A 17,680-nucleotide genomic window follows, 5' to 3' on the forward strand; every position below is an offset into this window, starting at 1 on the left:
TTGTTTGTTTGTTTGTTTTGAGATGGGGTTTTGCTCTTGTTGCCCAGGCTGGAGGAGTGCAGTGGTACAACCTTGGCTCACCACACCCTCAGCCTCCCGGGTTCAAGAGATTCTCCTGCCTCAGCCCCCTGAGTAGCTGGGATTACAGGCGAGCTCTACCATGCCTGGCTAATTTTGTATTTTTACTAGAGATGGGGTTTCTCCACGTTGGTCAGGCTGCTCTTGAAGTCCCGACCTCAGGTAATCCGCCCGCCTCAGCCTCCCACAGTGCTGGGATTATAGGCATGAGCCACCATTCCTAGCCCAGAAATTTTCAATTATGTACCAGCTGCATGTGGATTATAATTACAAAGAGCCATAGGTGCATAGGATGAGAATCCAAACCAAGAGAAACAGAATGAAAATTATAAATAAATAACAATCTTACATATATTCATAAAACCTGAATACTGATAGTGAAGAGACTAAAATTTAAGTATTTTTACTCATAGTTTAATTTCATATTTACAAAATAATGTTTTTTGTTATCAAAATACTATGCTAAGAAAGGCTCATTCTGATGAGATTTTTGTTACATAAACTTTTGCTACATAAATCCTGTTACATAAACAGGATTTAGAACGTTTTGGGAATGTTAATAATAGCTGACACTTACTGAGTGTCCTCTACAACAGGCAGAGAGCTGGTTACTGTGTTGCCACTTTTTTCCTTGTAAGAACCCAGTGATGGACCTTATTATCCCTGCTTTACAGATAAATCAGTGAAATTCAGAGAGATTAACACAGCCAATAGGCAACAACACTTGGATTCCACGGTCTGACTACAAAAACATACAGTTTTCTACTGTACTAGATTAGATGCAAAGTAGAAGAAATCGTTCCATCAAAAATTAACTTTAGAAAACAATATTTATAAGTAGTTGCTTTTAAACCATTTATGCCTGAGGTTGCAATTTTTTGAATTTTTGTAATCAGACCTTGGCAATGACCTTGAGCAGTAGGATATAAATAACTGCCACATGCTTAGCATTCCAGTAATGGAACACTAGACATAAATGGGTTTAATATATACATATTTTTAATATGTACATATATTTGTAAATATAAACAATATTTATATGGAACTGATTTATATGTATACATGAATAATCATATGTGTATATATTATACATATTACATATTATTATACGTATATACATAAATATGTGGTATTCAGTTATCTCCAATTCAGATATAGATGGAATTTGGTATATTAACTTTATACACTTGTTCAAGTATTTAAAACTAAAGTGTCCATTTTGATATATAACTTTTTGAAACATTTTTAATAGGGCACCCAAAAAGGGGCTATGTCCAAGAAATTACCAGCCACTGTAGAGATGAATGAAGACAAGGATGGATAGACAGGTGGGAAAATGGATGAGCGGGAGTGGAGGAGTGTAATAAGTATTGGTAAGTATATACAATGTGCTATAGATAAATCAAAGCTAAGAATACACTACTAAAATATCTTGATGAACTAGTAAGATCTTTAGTTTGATATATGTGATAACAACACTGGAAAGGATACTACCTTAATAGTAGAAACCTTGACAAGTGTGCAATATGCGATGAGTTAACTATATTCTATAGGCATTAATTTATGTTTGCCAAGCAAAATTAGTATAAATGTAATGATCTTTGCCATGATATAGAAATTCATTTCATTTGAGTTTTCAAGGTACCATAAATAACCAGTTGAAAAGATAATATTTTAGAATAAGCTACAGATTATTTTGTACACATTATAAAATGTGTCCTCTCATTAAACTTTCTGGAACAACCAGTTGTTAAGCACAAAGAAAGCACAGTGTGACCAAACCAGCACTAACCTAGGACTAGAAGACTGGGGTCTTGTCTGTTTTTCATATCTAAGTAGGTGCATTAGTTGACCAAGTGATTCAGCCTCTCTGGGCCTCATTTTCTCATTTGGAAAATGAGAGTAGAATAGATGATCTCTATGTTAGCCTCTAGTTTGAAATTTCTGTTATAACACAAATTAGACATAGGATTATAGAAATATATACAAAGTAGTCTCTTAACCTAGACACAAGAAAAAGCCATAGCCACAACTCACAGATGAATTGATAATATTCATTTGTTTATTATATATTATAAACTATAAACCAGACTAACCAAAATTAACACTCTGTTTTTCACAAAACCTGTGTTCATCTCTAATCCTAGATTAATTAGAAAAGTGTCCAATTCTCAGGGAATACTGGCCATTAACCTTTAAACACAAAGTGTTAAATTTTCTACAGGATAATCAACACACTGTATGATACATGAGCCAAAAATAATTCATACATTCTAGGCCACTCAGATATGGCTGATAAAGTCTATGCAGTGATACAGTTGATAAAGTCTATACAGTGGCTAAAAATTATAAATACTGAAGTGAAAAAAATCATTTCCACTCTTATTTCTATAGGACAAGATAACATAGTATGAAAAATATAGCTCCTAATACAAATAAGCAGAAGAAAAACAAGACAAAAATATTACCACTATAAAAAGGAAGAAATGCAAAAAGTGAATGCCAAAACATTTTAATTAATGTTTTCAAAAAGGTATTGGTTTTTAATATACAAAACATTAAGGTCATAGAAAATGGTGATAAAATAGTATCAATGTAAGAGTGCAAGTGTGAGTCATGAAAGGAAAAGAAACGTAACTGTGGCTACTTTAGGACTCAGATTGAAATGGCATGGTACCAAATAGAGTCCCAAGTTGAAATTTTGAAATGCCCCCAACAGAAATATTTCAAAGAAATTCTGGTCCCAGTCCAGTGTCCCCAGAAAGGCTTTGGACATAAATTTTGTTAGTCCTTCAAAGGCTCCTAGCACCACTTAGGAGTCAACACCAGAGCTGTGCTGTCCAGCACGGGAGCAACCAGACATGTGTGGCTATCAAGCTCTTGAAATGTGGCCAGAACAAAATAAACAGTGTTGCTTGTAATCCCAGACTTTGGGAGGCTGAGGCAGGTGGATCGATTGAGGCCAGAGGTTCAAGACCAGCCTGGCCAACATGGTGAAACCCCATCTCTACTAAAAATACAAAAATTAGCCAAGCATGGTGGCAAACCCCTATAGTACCAGCTACTCAGGAGGTTAAGGCATGGGAATCACTTGAACCCAGGAGGCAAAGTCTGCAGTGAGCCGAGATCAAGCCACTACACTCCAGCCTGGACAACAGAGCAAGACTCTGTTTCAGGAAAAATAAAAATAATTTAAAGAATAAACTGCACTGCAAGTATAAAATACACACCCAATTGTCAAAGACATAGTACAAAAAAAGTCAAATATCTCACTAATAATTTTCATATGGGCTCCATGATGAAATAATTTAGGTTAAATAAAATACATTATAAAATTTAATTTATCCTGTTTCTTTTTCCATTTGGAATGTGGCTACCAGAAAAAAAAAATGTAGGTTACATATGTGGCTTATATTTGTGGCTCATACCATATTTCTATTTGACCATGCCAAACTAGAGAATAAGGCCAAAAAATGAATCCTATTAAAATATAATTATTAAATACTAACTTAAGGAGATGGGATACAAGAAAAGACACAGTTTAAGAAAGCAAAAAAAGAGCTGTACCATATGGAAATAAATACAAATTTAAAAGATAAAATATAATATGGGAATAATCAGAAATGTAGATAGTAAGCTGTTCTTTTTAACTGCACTTTGCTAACCAGCCAATATCTAATTCCGAATCAATTTTTTCCACTTACATCATTTCCAGCCTAATTCTTTTTCTAAGAATTCTCAACTCTTTCTGATTTTCAAATAACTATTTTCTTAATGAGCAATAAATGGGCCACTTCAGTGAATTATCTAAAAATATCTGTAGTAAGGCCTCTAGAAGTTCCTCAAATAAAATTCCTTCCTAACAACGACATAGAAAGGAACATTAAAAGCAACCTCATCTTAATATTACTTCACAGAGGTCACTCTGAAAAGACTCTACATTCATAAAATATTTATCAGCTAAGAAAAGTCAGCACGTTCCTGTCACTTTTCTAAACATGCCATACATTTTGGAAACACTCTGCTTCCCCTAATCTTTTTTTTTTTTTAACCTGTAGTCTCGAAGTAGAAAATCAAACACTATAGAAACCTTGAAAACCTCGGCATAATCATTCCAACAACTATACTTTCTCACAGCCTCTAAAAAAGCACAATTCAACCCAGAACTTCCACAGCTGTCACTTGCAGAAGTGTTTTTTTTTTTTTTTTTCCTCCCTTAACTTCATCAAGGGTATTTCTTTATTGGAAAAAAAAAAAAAAAATCTCTTTCATGACATTACTCCATTTACCTTGCAGAATACGAAAACTAATTTTTCAGGTCTCCAATGACAACTGAGGGACCACAGAAGTCGCCATGGGGTTGACATATAGAACTGGCTTGTTTAATGAACACTGAGAAATTAAGACATCAAGTGCACACAACAAATAAAATTGGGTGGGACATCTAACAAAAGCCCTCCATTTTCTAGAGGAGGAACCACACGGTGCCGTTTTGGAAACCCATCTCAGAGCGCCCCACCGCCTCCGCGGGGAGGTCAGATGCACCGGGCTCTCCCAGAGGGAGGCAGAAGGGAGCAAAGGCAGGACACTGGAGGTGGTGCCCAGCAACTCCGGTGCGCGCTCGCTTCCCAGGCTGGAAACCTTGGCCCAGGCTCAACCTGTCTGAGCTGGGGCAGTCCAGGCCACGCGCCTTGGAGCCCTGCGAACCAAACAGAGACAGCCGCGACCCTAGGTCAGGCGAACACCCCGGGTCCCGGATCTCCGCTTGCCAGCCATCATCCCCCAGGGCGCTTGGCTGCTGGCTCATCTGCCCGCACCATCCGCCCCGCTGACTGAGCTCCCCACAAAGCACACAGAGGCGCAGAGCCAGCGCTGTTGGAGTCTTTTATTGTGTTCTGTCACCGAGGTCGCAGCCCCGAGACAGGTGGTTGGTTACTAGCCAAGCGAGCGAGTGCGCCCGCTCTTCGGGGCTCCTGGGTGCCACCCGGAGGTGTCCTGTTGGTTGAGATGATTAGAGCCGTCGCCCCGTCTCGGGCGGCTGGTCCTCTCATTAGGCGGCAATGCAGGTGGCAGTGTGGACAGCACACCGCAGAGACAAGCTCAAGAAGACCACACAGCACTGTATGGAATGCATTAAGCAGAATACAAAAGAGCTGGACCTGAGAGCTGGGAAATGGACAAACCTCAGGAGAAAGGGGCGTTTCTCTGGAGGAGAGAAATCACCGGAGAGAGCACGAAGCGCAGGGAAAACAGAGCAAGCAATAGAAGCAAGAAAGATGTGTTTTTTCCTTTCTCGAATTTTGCATTGTCACTCGGAGAAGGGGAAGGGAGACTTTTACCTTCTGCCTCAATGGAAGACAGGAGCAGGGCCGCGCCCAGGGCGGCAAGCACTGGGGGAAGCCTGGTCCGCATCCTCGGCCTCCGAGCTTACAGCGGCATGAAGAGCTCTGCGGGAGGAAGCAGTAACCGCATCAGAACTGGGTCTGGGCAGGCCTTGAACCAGGTTAGAACTGGAGCCTGGACCTAGTCCAGAACCCGACCAGATCTGCCTTAATAACCACAAGGCCCACTCCAGCACATAATGAGCCTATTGTGAAGCAGTGGAAGTCAAGTTCGTCTACAGAAGTTTAATCATGGCCCTAGGAGGAAGTTCAAGTTTAAAAAGGGTCCTGTTCTCCTGGAGACTGGTCCTGCTTAGCATCCCGGGTGAAGGCCTTACCAGCCCCCACATGACTTCATCCTGCCTGGGTAATGGCTAATTCAGAGGTCATTTTATCCTTCACTCAACTAAATATCTCTTCCAGCTGGGGATTTTATTTGGCTGCTTTTTCCTAGCTGCTGAACTTTTTAGGTAACTGTACTTTAGTGGTCTCAGGGTAATTTGGAAAAGTAAAATAAACCTTTTTAATTCTCTTTTTTCTTCATGTTGTTCTGCTTTCAAATATGCAGCTCTTTAAGATCTGAAATGGATTATACAGAAAAATGTAAGGCCCAGCTGAAACCTGACCCTCCTGCTAACTGTGTTGTTTTCACATCTGATAAATCTTTTACCTGAGATGAGGGAAAAACAACTCCAAAATACATAATAACAAAAAAAGGCAGCAAGATGGAAGAAGCAAGACACCTTTGTCTGTTTTTCCAAGGTGTTTTTAAATAAAAATTATCAACAATAATCTTTGTATTTAACTGTTTATTTAAGCTGGAATATTATAAGTATATATGCCCCAGAGGAGAATATGTTCTGTTCTGATTTTTTCTAATTTTGTAATTACATTATTAATTCCTTAAAGACAAAGAATCTTATTCATCTTTGTGGTTTCCCAGCACACAGTAGGTACTTAACCCATGTCTACAGAATGGAATCTCCTAAAACAGTCTAAGGTTCAACCCAAAGACAAAAGCTACTAGCAAGGAACTGAACTGGGAAGCTGCCAGTGGCAAAACATAAAAAGAGTTGAGTCTGAGGTACATAAATTATTGTAAGCCAACAGCCTAGGCCTCAGGAAAAATGGAGGAGGATAGGAAACTGTCCTGCAATGGGAATACAAAAATGAGCCAAAGGTCGAGGCCTCTTTGAGAAAAGAAACTGACAATCTCCAACGATGACTTTCCAAATTACTGGCACAAAGCATGAGGGCAGCTTTCCTCAGCCTGTGTGTAAATTGTATTTTAAATGTCTGATGAGCAGGCGTGCCAAATTGCCTAGAGCTCCTTTTTATGAAGCCAAGATTAAAATTTTGGCACTGCCCTAGGTATCTAAGGGGTCTAGCAATTTCTTTCTTCCTAATTAACAACTGTTTGACATTTCTAACCCTCTTCGACATCAGTGAAAAGCAAGAGGTGAGACTGGCCCATTGTTCCAATCTTCTGGCCTTAACTTTGGTATAATAATTTCCAACTCAGTTGGCAGTCGTGCTTGCGAAAAGTTAAAGGCGAACAATCGACCCACCGAAAAGCTGTGAGCAGATTTTTTTCTTTTTTTTAATAGCCGAACTCAACAAAAACCTGAGTGGAAACACTTTTGCTGGGTCTCGATCGCCACCTATCGGTTTCCCGACTTAGCGGCAAGAATGAATCATCTCGCGCCGGGATACCGAAACGCAGTTAGAGCTCAGCCAGCCAGCCAAGCATCCCGTCCATATGTTTTAAAAAAGAAAACGCTTTCTCTCCTTTTTAGCCAAAACATTCATTTCAATGCTTAGCAACACTTCATTGAGCATTCTCAGACATAAATATCTGAAAGCGGCCGCCCCTACGTGGCAGCGAGGATTCCCTCACTTCACCCTCATGAATAAAAATGAGTCCACTAGGGTGGGAGTTGGGGCTAAGTGGACTCGTCCCTTCTGCCAACTCGTCCCCTCCCAATTCCCCGCTGGAAGAACCCAACTCCTTAACTCCCGCGTCAAGTTAAAAAGAAAATCTCTCACACACACACACCGCGTGCGCGTCGCCTACCTCCTCTCCCACCCACCACGACCTTGGCATTAGCCAAAGGAGAGATTAGAGTTTATTTCCTTTCCTGTCCCATCCTTCCCCAGCATTCATTAGAAGACTACCGAGTCCGGGTCGAGAGTCTCCCTGGCTCAGAGTCCCAGGGAGCCCTGAACTGGTCACTGGAGGGCTCCCGAGGACGCCCTCTTGGAGGTACCTGTTTCGCTCGGTGAACCAGTCGGGCGCCCCACGCTTTCTGATCCCCACAAGTTTAATATTTAAGTGGGAAAACGCCGCAGAGATCTCACAGACCCCGAATAGGGCCTCCACCAGTGCACCGGGAGGGAGTCGGAAAGGGGCTTTCTCCCGGAGCTGGGTAAGTCCGCCAAGAATGAGTACCCTAGTGAGGGCCTAACCCTCCATCTCGGATGCGCTGAAAGGTAGGGGAGGAAAGGAGCCAGAACACTCCACTAGGAATCTGTCTCGAGATGCCACACACACCCGTGCAGCCTCGACGAGCTGCAGAGCACTCAGCGGGCCCTCCAAAGAATTCCGCACCGTGCGTCATCAAAATACCTTCCCAGCGCCCCCGCCGCAAGCCTGCACTCCCCGACAAAGCCACAGCCGCGAGATAACCAGGGCCCTGCCGCCCCAGAACCCGGTGCGCCCTCCATTGAAATCGACAGCCTCCACAGATGAAACTCCTCTAGAAACGGAAACACTGAACGGGATGCTTCGCGCGCACAAAACCTTGCTCAGCTCTTAAGAAAAGCAACATTCCCCTCTCCCTCAAAAACCCCCCAAAAATCACAAAATCCCAGGATACAAGGCAAAGCTCAAGCCCATGTACACTATTACAAGTCCAAACTGTCCTCGCCCAGGATTGTTCACCGCTCCAGGCAAGGTGCAAGCTAGACGCCGTTTTCCGAGTTGTCTGTAGGAATGATGGGGTAGGGGAAAGGGGACAGAAACCGGGCTGACCTGAGGCGGCGGCGACAGGGTGAGGTAGAGGCAGCGACAGAGGCTTCCTGGCGTCGGAGAAGCTAGTGCTCGGTGTGGCCCCCACACGCCCCGGCGATAGGCGCTGCGCTCCAGGAGCACCTAGCGGCCGCCGAGGCGTGGGCAGCGGCGGGGAAGTCCAGGAGGAGGAGGAGAATCCCAGGAGGAGAGGCGGGCGCGGCAGGACGAGTGGAGACGGCCTGAGCCTGCAGCTGCCGGCGCGCGGACGCGTCTGGGGCGGTTCGCCTTCGCCAAGTGGGAAGAGACTCCGCGCCGCGGGCTACTTAATAGAGGGCTGTTCCCAGCTCTCAGTTTACTCGGTTACGAAACGCCTGAGAAGGTGGACGGCTGCCACGGGGTGATGTATGCTCCTCCGGCGGTGAAGGAGGTCTACTTTTGGGAACGTGTGCATACTTTGAGCATTCCTTCGGCATGAGGTGGCGATCGCCGTAGTAGCAGTGCCCCGCCGGGGGGCGGGGAGGAGGAGGGAGCAGAGAGGGGGACAGCCGCAGCCGGGTTCCCTGCCAAGGGAAGCCGCGTACTCCGCCACTTGGGGCGGACTGGGAAGCTCGGGTTTCCCTATCCCTGCGATTTCTTTAATGAATTTTTCTAAATTAAGAACAATGGGAAGGGGAGCGACTCCCATATTCAGAAATGCAAGGATGCGTAACCCATTCACCCCCGCTCCTGCCAATCTCCATCCTTCATCATCACCACCTCCACCTTCCTCCCCCTCTGTCCTGGGTGCACTTAAAACCGATTTACAGGATTTCCATTAACTAACTGTCTGTACACGCGGCGCGCCTTCTGTCTTTCTCAATCTCCAAGCGCGATTGGAAACCCTGACAGCCGCCCGCGCGGGGCTCAGTGATGGGATGGCTTTCCCAGTCCTCTTTCACTCGCCTGGTGCTTCAGGACGGAACTGGGAGGCTTACGTTGAGCCAAAAGAGAGGGAGAGGAAAGCTATGAAACCCAGGGGTCCTCAGAATAGGAAGCCGCTCAGTAACAAGTTCCATCCGCTGCAGAAACTTCTCACCCGGACCAGAGCGAAACCTGGCCCCGAGAGGAGGCTTCGGACTGAAAGCTCTGCCCTTAAAACCTGTCGGGGTCAAAGGGGAGAAGAGGAGTAAGTTTGAAACCCCAAAGCACCCCTCCACACACAATACTGGAGAAGCCAAATGGGGACTGATATTCTGCCAACACCGTCGCCTCTTCTTAACAGCCTCCTCCATCCTGGCATCCTACCCCTTGTTCCTGGGCAGGAGTCTGGTACTCAGGGTTGCCAGTTTGTACAAGGCGCAAGGGAGGAAGCTTCAAGCACTCACACCAAGAAATCAGAAAAATGCTACTGGAGAGATTCTGATTATAACGTCTGACCTCAGTATAGGCCCTGCACCGTTTTGGCCTCTTGAAGCCCAAGGGTTACTCCCGTGGCTGGCGGGGAGAGGGGGCTGGGGGAGCGTTGAACAACAAAGGAACAGGGTGGAGCGCAAGGGAACAGAGGAGCTGCTTCTCCGGAACTGACCGCCCGCCATAGTAGAATCGGAGGGCATGGCCCCAATGTAAACCTCTCTTCCCTATTGGCTCTGACGTCTGCAAATTTGGCCTTCCCTCTCCACTAGGCGCGATAGCCTCCAAACTTGCCTTTCGAATGATAAGAACTTGTAGGGAGCTCCCCTTTCTGCACATCTCCCCACACACAGGCTGCCCTCAGCAGGAGCCGGCGAAAGCAACAGAGAAGACAAGAGGGAGACAATGAAGACAAATAGGAATCGCCGCCTCTGCACATTCCCCAAGCACACAGCCCACTCGAAGTCCAGCTGGGCAGCTCGCACAAAGCGCCTACACAGTGCACAAGCTTTTCCCCCTTCAAAGCCTCACAACCAGGGTGTCTGACAAACCCCTAGTGAGTGAGCGCGTCCCAGGGATGGAACACCCGACCTTCTCAACGCTGCGCCCAGTCAGGCTTGCAGCCACATTGCCCTGGTATCACTGAGCCCCGAATTTGTCGACAGCTGGCGTCTGCACCCAAGCTAGACCTTCACTCGCCTCCCCACCCAACGCGCAAAGGGCAGGGAGCCCAGTCCAACCAGGCTTACAGACCGCGCGTGGACTAGTGGCAGCCGCAAAGACGGAGCCCGAGAGCAGAGAAGTCCCTCAGGCCGCCAAGCGGGCACCCAGTAGGAATGCGCCCTTGGCCTGCTCCGCGGCCTGAAACCGCCAGGGAAGCCCCCGGACGACGACACCCCGTCCAGAAAGGAAAAAGGAAAACTACTACTTTGCACGCCAGCCCAAGCTGGCTGGTGTTTGCATTTCGGCCCAGATGTTTGTTCTCTCTCTCTCTCTCTCTCTCTCTCTCTCTCTCTCTCTCTCTCTCGCTCTCGCTCTCGCTCTCGCTCTCGCTGTGTGTGTGTGTGTGTGTGTCTGTGTGTGTGAGAGAGAGAGAAAGAGAGAGAGAGAGACGGCAGTGTTGTTGACTGAGGAGCGTGTAACTCTGAATGTTGATTTTTTGTTGTTGTTTGAAAGAGAACTTTTGTTGATTTGGCTCCGAGCTGCCAATGCATCTCTCAACCCCGGAGTTGCGCAGTCAGCCTCCGGGGATCCAAATACAGTCACGGGCTTCCCTTTCCTGTAGCTGGAGGCCGCAGACTGGGTGGAAAAGGCATCTGTCCCCGAGGGCGCGCACACTGCCCTCTCCAGCCAAGAGCAGCTTACTGGGGACCCGCGTGGGCATCTTCCCTTGCCCGAGGCATTCTTGTTCACATACTTGGATTTAACGTATCTGAAAATAGTTGCTGCAAAGGAGTGTAGGTAACACAAACCACCACCTGCAGACGTCCTCTCTAGCTCAACAAAAAGGATCCTTACGCAAAACTTTCAGAGTAGGATGAGAGGAACAGGAAGGAGAGGACTCCTGGGTTGGGGACCACACAGACTCCTCCAGAAACTAATTCAAATACACTCATTCCCCAGGGACACGAGTGCAATTCAAATGTGTACAAAGAGGCACTCCGGGGGCCTCCCAGCGTGACGTTGGCTGTTGGTCCCCTGGGGCCTTTACGCTAGCCTCCCAGTATAATAAACGGTAAAGAACGGGTAACCCTCTTCCATCCTTCCCCTTTCAATGGTGCATCCAGATCCTAATACTCTTTGGAATCCGTTGGTGATATTTATTGACTGGGGAATAGCTGGTTGGATTTATTTCGTTTGGTTGCTCTCTGTGGCTTTTATTCCTCTAGCGATATCACGGGATCTGCCTCCTTCGCGCTTCCTCTGTTCAGCTCCCACCTCTTCACCCTCTGAGTCCTGGGCTCCCGGCGGTTCCGACACTCAGATTTCTTGTCCGACAGCGCGATCTAGTGGTCAGCACTAACCCTGGCGTGGGAGGTTCAAGTTACAGAGAACGTGGAGCTGGAAGTTGTTGACAGGTTTACAAGTCTTGGGGTGAGTTTTTATAAAAAGTCTCATTCATGTATTTGATTCTCAGGGCTGAGAGGCGGCAGGTTGGGAGAACGAGTGGGAAGAAGGGCATCAACTTTCTTCATGCCGTTTAATTAACTGCCTACAGAAATTCTTGCCCCAAGGCTTCTAAGCTCTGCTCAAGTTTCTTCAAAGAAAGGATGAGTTTACAAGGGAAGAGATACTGATTTCAGGAAGAAGTTAATATTATAGAGCGCCCTTAACTTCTGTAATCTTAACTTCTTCAAAGGCATTGGGGGCCTCTTCGCTGATTTGTTTGAGGTCAACCTAGCCGGCATTCCTGGCAACAGGTGAGATAGTTTCTAGAACACTTCCGTTGCAGGTTCTGGCTGATTTGTGCAGAAGGAAGGGGAAACCTCGTCTGAACGTGAACTATTTGCCTATCTCTTAAGGCTGGCCCCAGTGTGAGTTGTGACGGTCTTGAGTGAAGAAAGCTCTCACAAGCCCCTTGGAATAAAAGGGTGAGCACTACCTGCTCTGATTCTCAGAAACAGAGAGACAGCCTGACCAGCAAGAGTCAAAAACTGTGTGTCTGAATTCTCTTCTTTCCATCCCTGTGTGCAAGTCAAATCAACATACATTTAATGAGTACCGTCTATTTACAGTGCCAAGCTCAGAGCAGCTGACATAAAGACAAGTAAGACAAGGCCTTGCTGTCAAAACTCTGTCAAGTAACAGCTGGGACACCTGAAGCAACTTCACGTATGTGGCCTATTTACATCTCCCAAGATCGTGTGCTCAGAATGTTGTAACATTAAAAATGAGAAGCCATAGACAACCACCCTCTCTGCACTAGCAAAGCTTAGGAATCCTGAGACCAAACCATCCTGAAAGGAAGGAAGGGGACGTGCTGCATTCTTGCCTCTTTGACAAGTTCTGCTGCTTTACAAAGGACTTTGCAAGTACTTCACCCAGACCATCTCACCTGTACTGAAATAACCACCCCTACTAGCGAATGAGCAACTTTGGAGCAGAAAGCAGAAACTGCATCATATTTCGCTTACTATGGAAAGTGGTAGCTCAAACCTCATATGACCTCAAAAAAGTATAATTGCTTCAACCTGAAAAAGCTGACTGTAAACAAAAAATAAAGCTGTGGTTGCACAGGAAACTATGACATTTCAAAAAACACTGTATCCACATAAAATAACGTCTCAGGATAAATCATTTAGATTTAACAAGAGTCAAGTACTACTGGGAGTTGATTTTCCAGTTAGCTCTGACCTCCTTGAGCAAAAAGTAGAAGATAAAAGGAAATTAATTTAAGAGCTAAGAAAACAAACTACTGCCACTTCTTCCTTTGTTTCCGTAAAATTCAGTACTGTTTAAATCACACCACTACAGGCATCTTGCAATCTATTTGCTTTGGAACTATCAAAGTAGCATAAGGTGGAGAATTTCTAGTCAGGCCACTGTTCTGTGTGTCAGCAGTCAGTATGTGTATACTTAAATACACTTTCAGACTGATGGAAAATGTGAAGAATCACAGGAATCCATTTTTCAAGATTTGGTCTTGGCTTTTAAACTAATTACCTAGTAGACTGAAATGCAGTAATAATGAAATCATAGTCAAAAGATGTTTCTTTACTCTCAGTAGGAGCCCCTGTGTAGGGTGACATGTAACCTGACCAGGTCTCCATTTGATAACTCGTTTTTGTTTTGTTTTGTTTTGTTTTGTTTTGTTTTTCTGAGACGGAGTCTGGCTCTGTTGCTCAGACTGGAATGCAGTGTCGCGATTTCAGCGCACTGCAACCTCTGCCTCCCAGGTTCAAGCGATGCTCATGCCTCATCCTCCTGAGTATCTGGGATTACAGGTGCGTGCCATCATGCCTGGCTAATTTTTGTGTTTTTAGTAGAGAGGGGGTTTCACCATGTTTGCCACCATGTTTGGTCTGGAACTCCTGACCTCCAGTGATTCGCCTGCCTCGGCCTCTCAAAGTGCTGGGATTAAAAGCGTGAGCCACGGCACCCGGCCTGATAACTCATTTATATATATTTACTAATTCATTCAGCTACATGTATACAATGCTGACATCGATATATTTAAAGCAGACAAGAACCCAGATTTTGAAATGCTCCTAAATCTAATGTAGTTGCGCCCTCTGGTGGAGAAGGGCAAAAGGATGTTATCTGATCAGACTCGTTGAATCGTTTTTATTCTGAACACTCATTCTGCAAATGCTGTTACTCTAGTCATAATATTCATTAGGAATAGTGGGAGATTTTTTTTGTAAAGGCAAACCAAAAGAAGTCCTGCCCATAAGAAACTTAAATATAGTAATGAAGACCAGAAATAAACGTATGTAAAAGTCAGATATGACTCAAGAGAAGTTTGGAGATAGAGGGTAATTGAAAGTTGAAAGATCAATGTGAAAAATGATTTGGGGAAAAATAGATGGATATAGGAACAATCCATCTATTGGAACAAGATAGGAACAAGATAAATGACATCAAAGGAAGCAATCAGTTCAACACAGAACGTGCAAACTTCAGAGGGATAATCTACAAGATTTATCCTGAACCAGTTCCTCCACAAATCAATGACAAGAAAAAGGAGGAGAAAAAAATAGTTGCTATAAAAAAATAGGAGCTATAACAACCAAATAATAATAATAGTTATCAATAAATATGAAGGATCTGAAATTTTATCCTACGTGAAAGCTAACAAGTTAACCTGTTGTAGTTTCATGGGTACTGACAGAACACACAAGGAATCAAAAACAAAGGACTGTATGGCTCACAGTAATAGCAGCCAGTAGCCAAGGTCGTCATTCACAACAGTTTCTGAAGCCCCAGTTCCAACAGGGCGATACAAGAAGAGCTAGGTGACCCTTGCACATGCAGTGGGTTGCATTATAGGAAAGGAATCTGAGCTTGAGATCTTTTATGAGGGCAAAAAGGCTGCCTGGCTTTTGCCCTGGAGAGACGTATTATTTTTGTTACACTGGACAGTAAACAAACTTGCCCTTTGCTCTGGAGACAGAAATGATCAATGTCTTCCAAAGCCGTTAAGTATGCAAACACCCTTGAAGAGATCATCTAAAGTGCTGGCAGTCAGAGCCTCTGCCAGCAGACATGCAGAAACATGAGAGACTTGTGGAGAAATATCTCCCAACAATAAGAATTGTTAAAAGTTCATGGGAGGGAGAAAGCATTATATGTTGAAGTGGTCCCTGAAGAATTTCTAGGGAAGGAAGACTTTAAAGGACTAGAAGTGAGCATTCTAAGCACAAAATTCAAAATGAGAACTTGAAAACATAGCAAAGAGCAGGAAATGTGTTGGGCAATAAATAAAGTTGAGTGGTTTTAGCAGAATGTTTTTCAATAAAACTGGAATAGTAATGGGGCTTAAAAGTGGCTGAGAGCCTGGACTTTATTCCTCTGAATATAGAAATAACTATAATTTACAGAGCACCCACTGTATTTCAGATACACACAAAGCATTTTATATATGCCAGTCCATGAAATTTATTTTTTATCTCTGTACTATAGATAAAGAATATCATGAGGCAAGTCCAATCTGGCAACAGGGCTCAGGGTAACTTGCTAGGAAGACAACCTGCAAGCAAGGAGACTGGGGCAGGGGGTACCAGAATCCAAGGAAGAGACACTGAGAGTCTCTGTATGATGCTCACAGCAGCAGCATGCAAAGAGAAAAATGACTGGCTTTAGGAAGTAAAGACGAGACAGTATCTAAAGATGATGGAGCAAAGCCGGGTGACTGAAAGAATGGTGATGGCACCAAGGGAAAAATTAGAGAAGTGAGGCAGGTGAGTCAGTTGTAGGGGAACATGAAAAATGGCTTTAGACGTGCCTTATATGTGATCAAAATCCTTGGATATTTTTCCTTGTAAAATTTATTGGACACTCTCTGTTATATTAATACAATTTGAATAGTGTCTCAGGTTTAAATACAGATTTTTTTAGAGTGATATACTCTTTTTTTCAGGAAATTGCAAACCACAAAATCTACTAAAAAGACATATTTACACTCTGTGCAACAGGCAGAGTTATTCAAAGGGAAAACAATGGCATTGTTATTTCTTGGCTCTCCAGCAAGCTTGTTCTTGGGTGGCTGAATGCATAACACTGCATGTAATACAAAAAGCATCTGGGAAATGCTTTAAAAATTTTCTCCAACCTCTGTCTATCTGCTGCTCAAGCATTAGACTCATCAAGACTATGGTACATAGAGTCCTCACTCATCGTTTAAACTGAGAAAATTATTTCAAACTCTCACACAAGGTCTACTTTTAAAAAAAAAAAAAAGTAGTTTGTAGTTTTACTTATTGAAGCTTATTTTCTTGTATTTTTGTTTCTTTCTTGATAGCAATAGCTTTAAAACAAAACCACTAATTGCCCTCAAAATACAAGTTCCTGATCTCTGATGTTAGGAACACATAAGTCCATGTTCACATCAGGGAAGCAGAGTTAGAAAACCAAGTATTGAGGATTGAGTTGGTTTTAATTAACACTTTTTTGAAATGAAGTCTTGTGCCTTTGTGATTTTTATTACTATTGATGAAAATGAAGTTGAAATGACTCATCTTGTACTTTCAGCAGTGGCGAATACTCATTCAGATTTTTACCCTGGAACTAAAGTGAGGGTCTTGACAGACAAATAATGGGTTTTTCCCCATATGGCTATCGTGTGGGCCTTGCGATGCCTCAGTAATACTCCTTCCACCTCTGCCCCACCCACTGTGAGGCCACCATGTGGCCTGGGGTGGTGCTGACAGGACTCAAGCCAGACTGCACGAACAAAAATCACTAGGGGAGACTGAGAACATCTGAACTAATAATATCTGAGGGCCAGCCTCAGACAATTAAATCTAACTCTCAGGGTGGGGACTGGGCATCTGTATATTTTTTAAGCTGGCTGGGTAATTCTGATGCTCAGTGAGGGTTGACAAACATTAGTCTAAGCCTTGTCACCCAGAAGAGCCAGAGGAGTCATCTATTAATAGAACTGGCAGATAAGAAGGACTAATCAATCACTTGTAGGACACACAGGTATCCAAATCAGTGGTTCAAGTGGGTGTTTATCGGTTCAGCCTAACTTCTAGCCAATAGTAGTTAGGAAAATTATTTTGAGGAAACTTGCAAACTGAGAGGAAAAGTTGATGGGCCAGGTAATAGAGCCAAGGTGAAACTCAGGCCTGTCTGCTTCCCAAACCTCCACCCTCCCCACTTCCATGTTACACCTGGGAGGAATCTAGTTCATTGTTGTCATTGACTTTAAGGTTTATTTATTTATCTGAGATGGAGTCTGGCTCTGTCGCCCAAGCTGGAGTACAGTAGTACGATCTCGGTTCACTGCAACCTCTGCCTCCCGGGTTCAAGCGATTCTCCTGCCTCAGCCTCCCAAGTAGCTGGGACTACAGGTGTGCACTACCGTCCCTGGCTAATTTTTGTATTTTTAGTAGAGATGGGCTTTCACCAAGTTGACCAGACTGGTCTCGAACACCTGACCTCAAGTGATTCTCCCGCCTCAGCCTCCCAAAGTGCTGGGATGACAGGCGTGAGCCACCACACCTGACCTGACTTTAAAGTTTAAATCAGACAGAAACATGGTACAGTTTCATTTCCCAAAGGACACTCAATATGTTATTTATTTCTTGTTCTTACTAACATCGATGCTAAAATATATATCCAAATATGAGAACGTTTTGCTTTATTTCTTCTCAGGAAA

The 17,680-nt window shown here is 44.2% G+C and overlaps 1 protein-coding gene across 4 annotated transcripts in view; it reads right to left on the reverse strand.

Annotated features, from left to right (window-relative positions):
* The window catches only part of COL12A1 (collagen type XII alpha 1 chain), a 122,523-nt gene extending 113,762 nt beyond the window's left edge, over positions 1–8,761 (reverse strand). Inside the window, exons 1-2 of one of the 4 annotated variants that reach the window (XM_030929307.1) lie at positions 8,491–8,568; positions 5,418–5,525 (exon numbers count right to left, since the gene is read on the reverse strand). In XM_030929307.1, coding sequence (XP_030785167.1) covers positions 5,418–5,490 — 73 coding nt within the window. In that variant the 5' untranslated portion in view covers positions 5,491–5,525; positions 8,491–8,568. Of the gene's footprint in view, positions 1–5,417; positions 5,526–8,490 lie in introns of those variants that run through there. The other 3 variants (XM_030929309.1, XM_030929308.1, XM_030929305.1) reach the window with 3 other exon arrangements.
* Positions 8,762–17,680: the final 8,919 nt, after the last annotated feature.

Source organism: Rhinopithecus roxellana, chromosome 4 (genome assembly GCF_007565055.1).
Source record: "Rhinopithecus roxellana isolate Shanxi Qingling chromosome 4, ASM756505v1, whole genome shotgun sequence".
In the NCBI taxonomy this organism is placed as follows: domain Eukaryota; kingdom Metazoa; phylum Chordata; class Mammalia; order Primates; family Cercopithecidae; genus Rhinopithecus; species Rhinopithecus roxellana.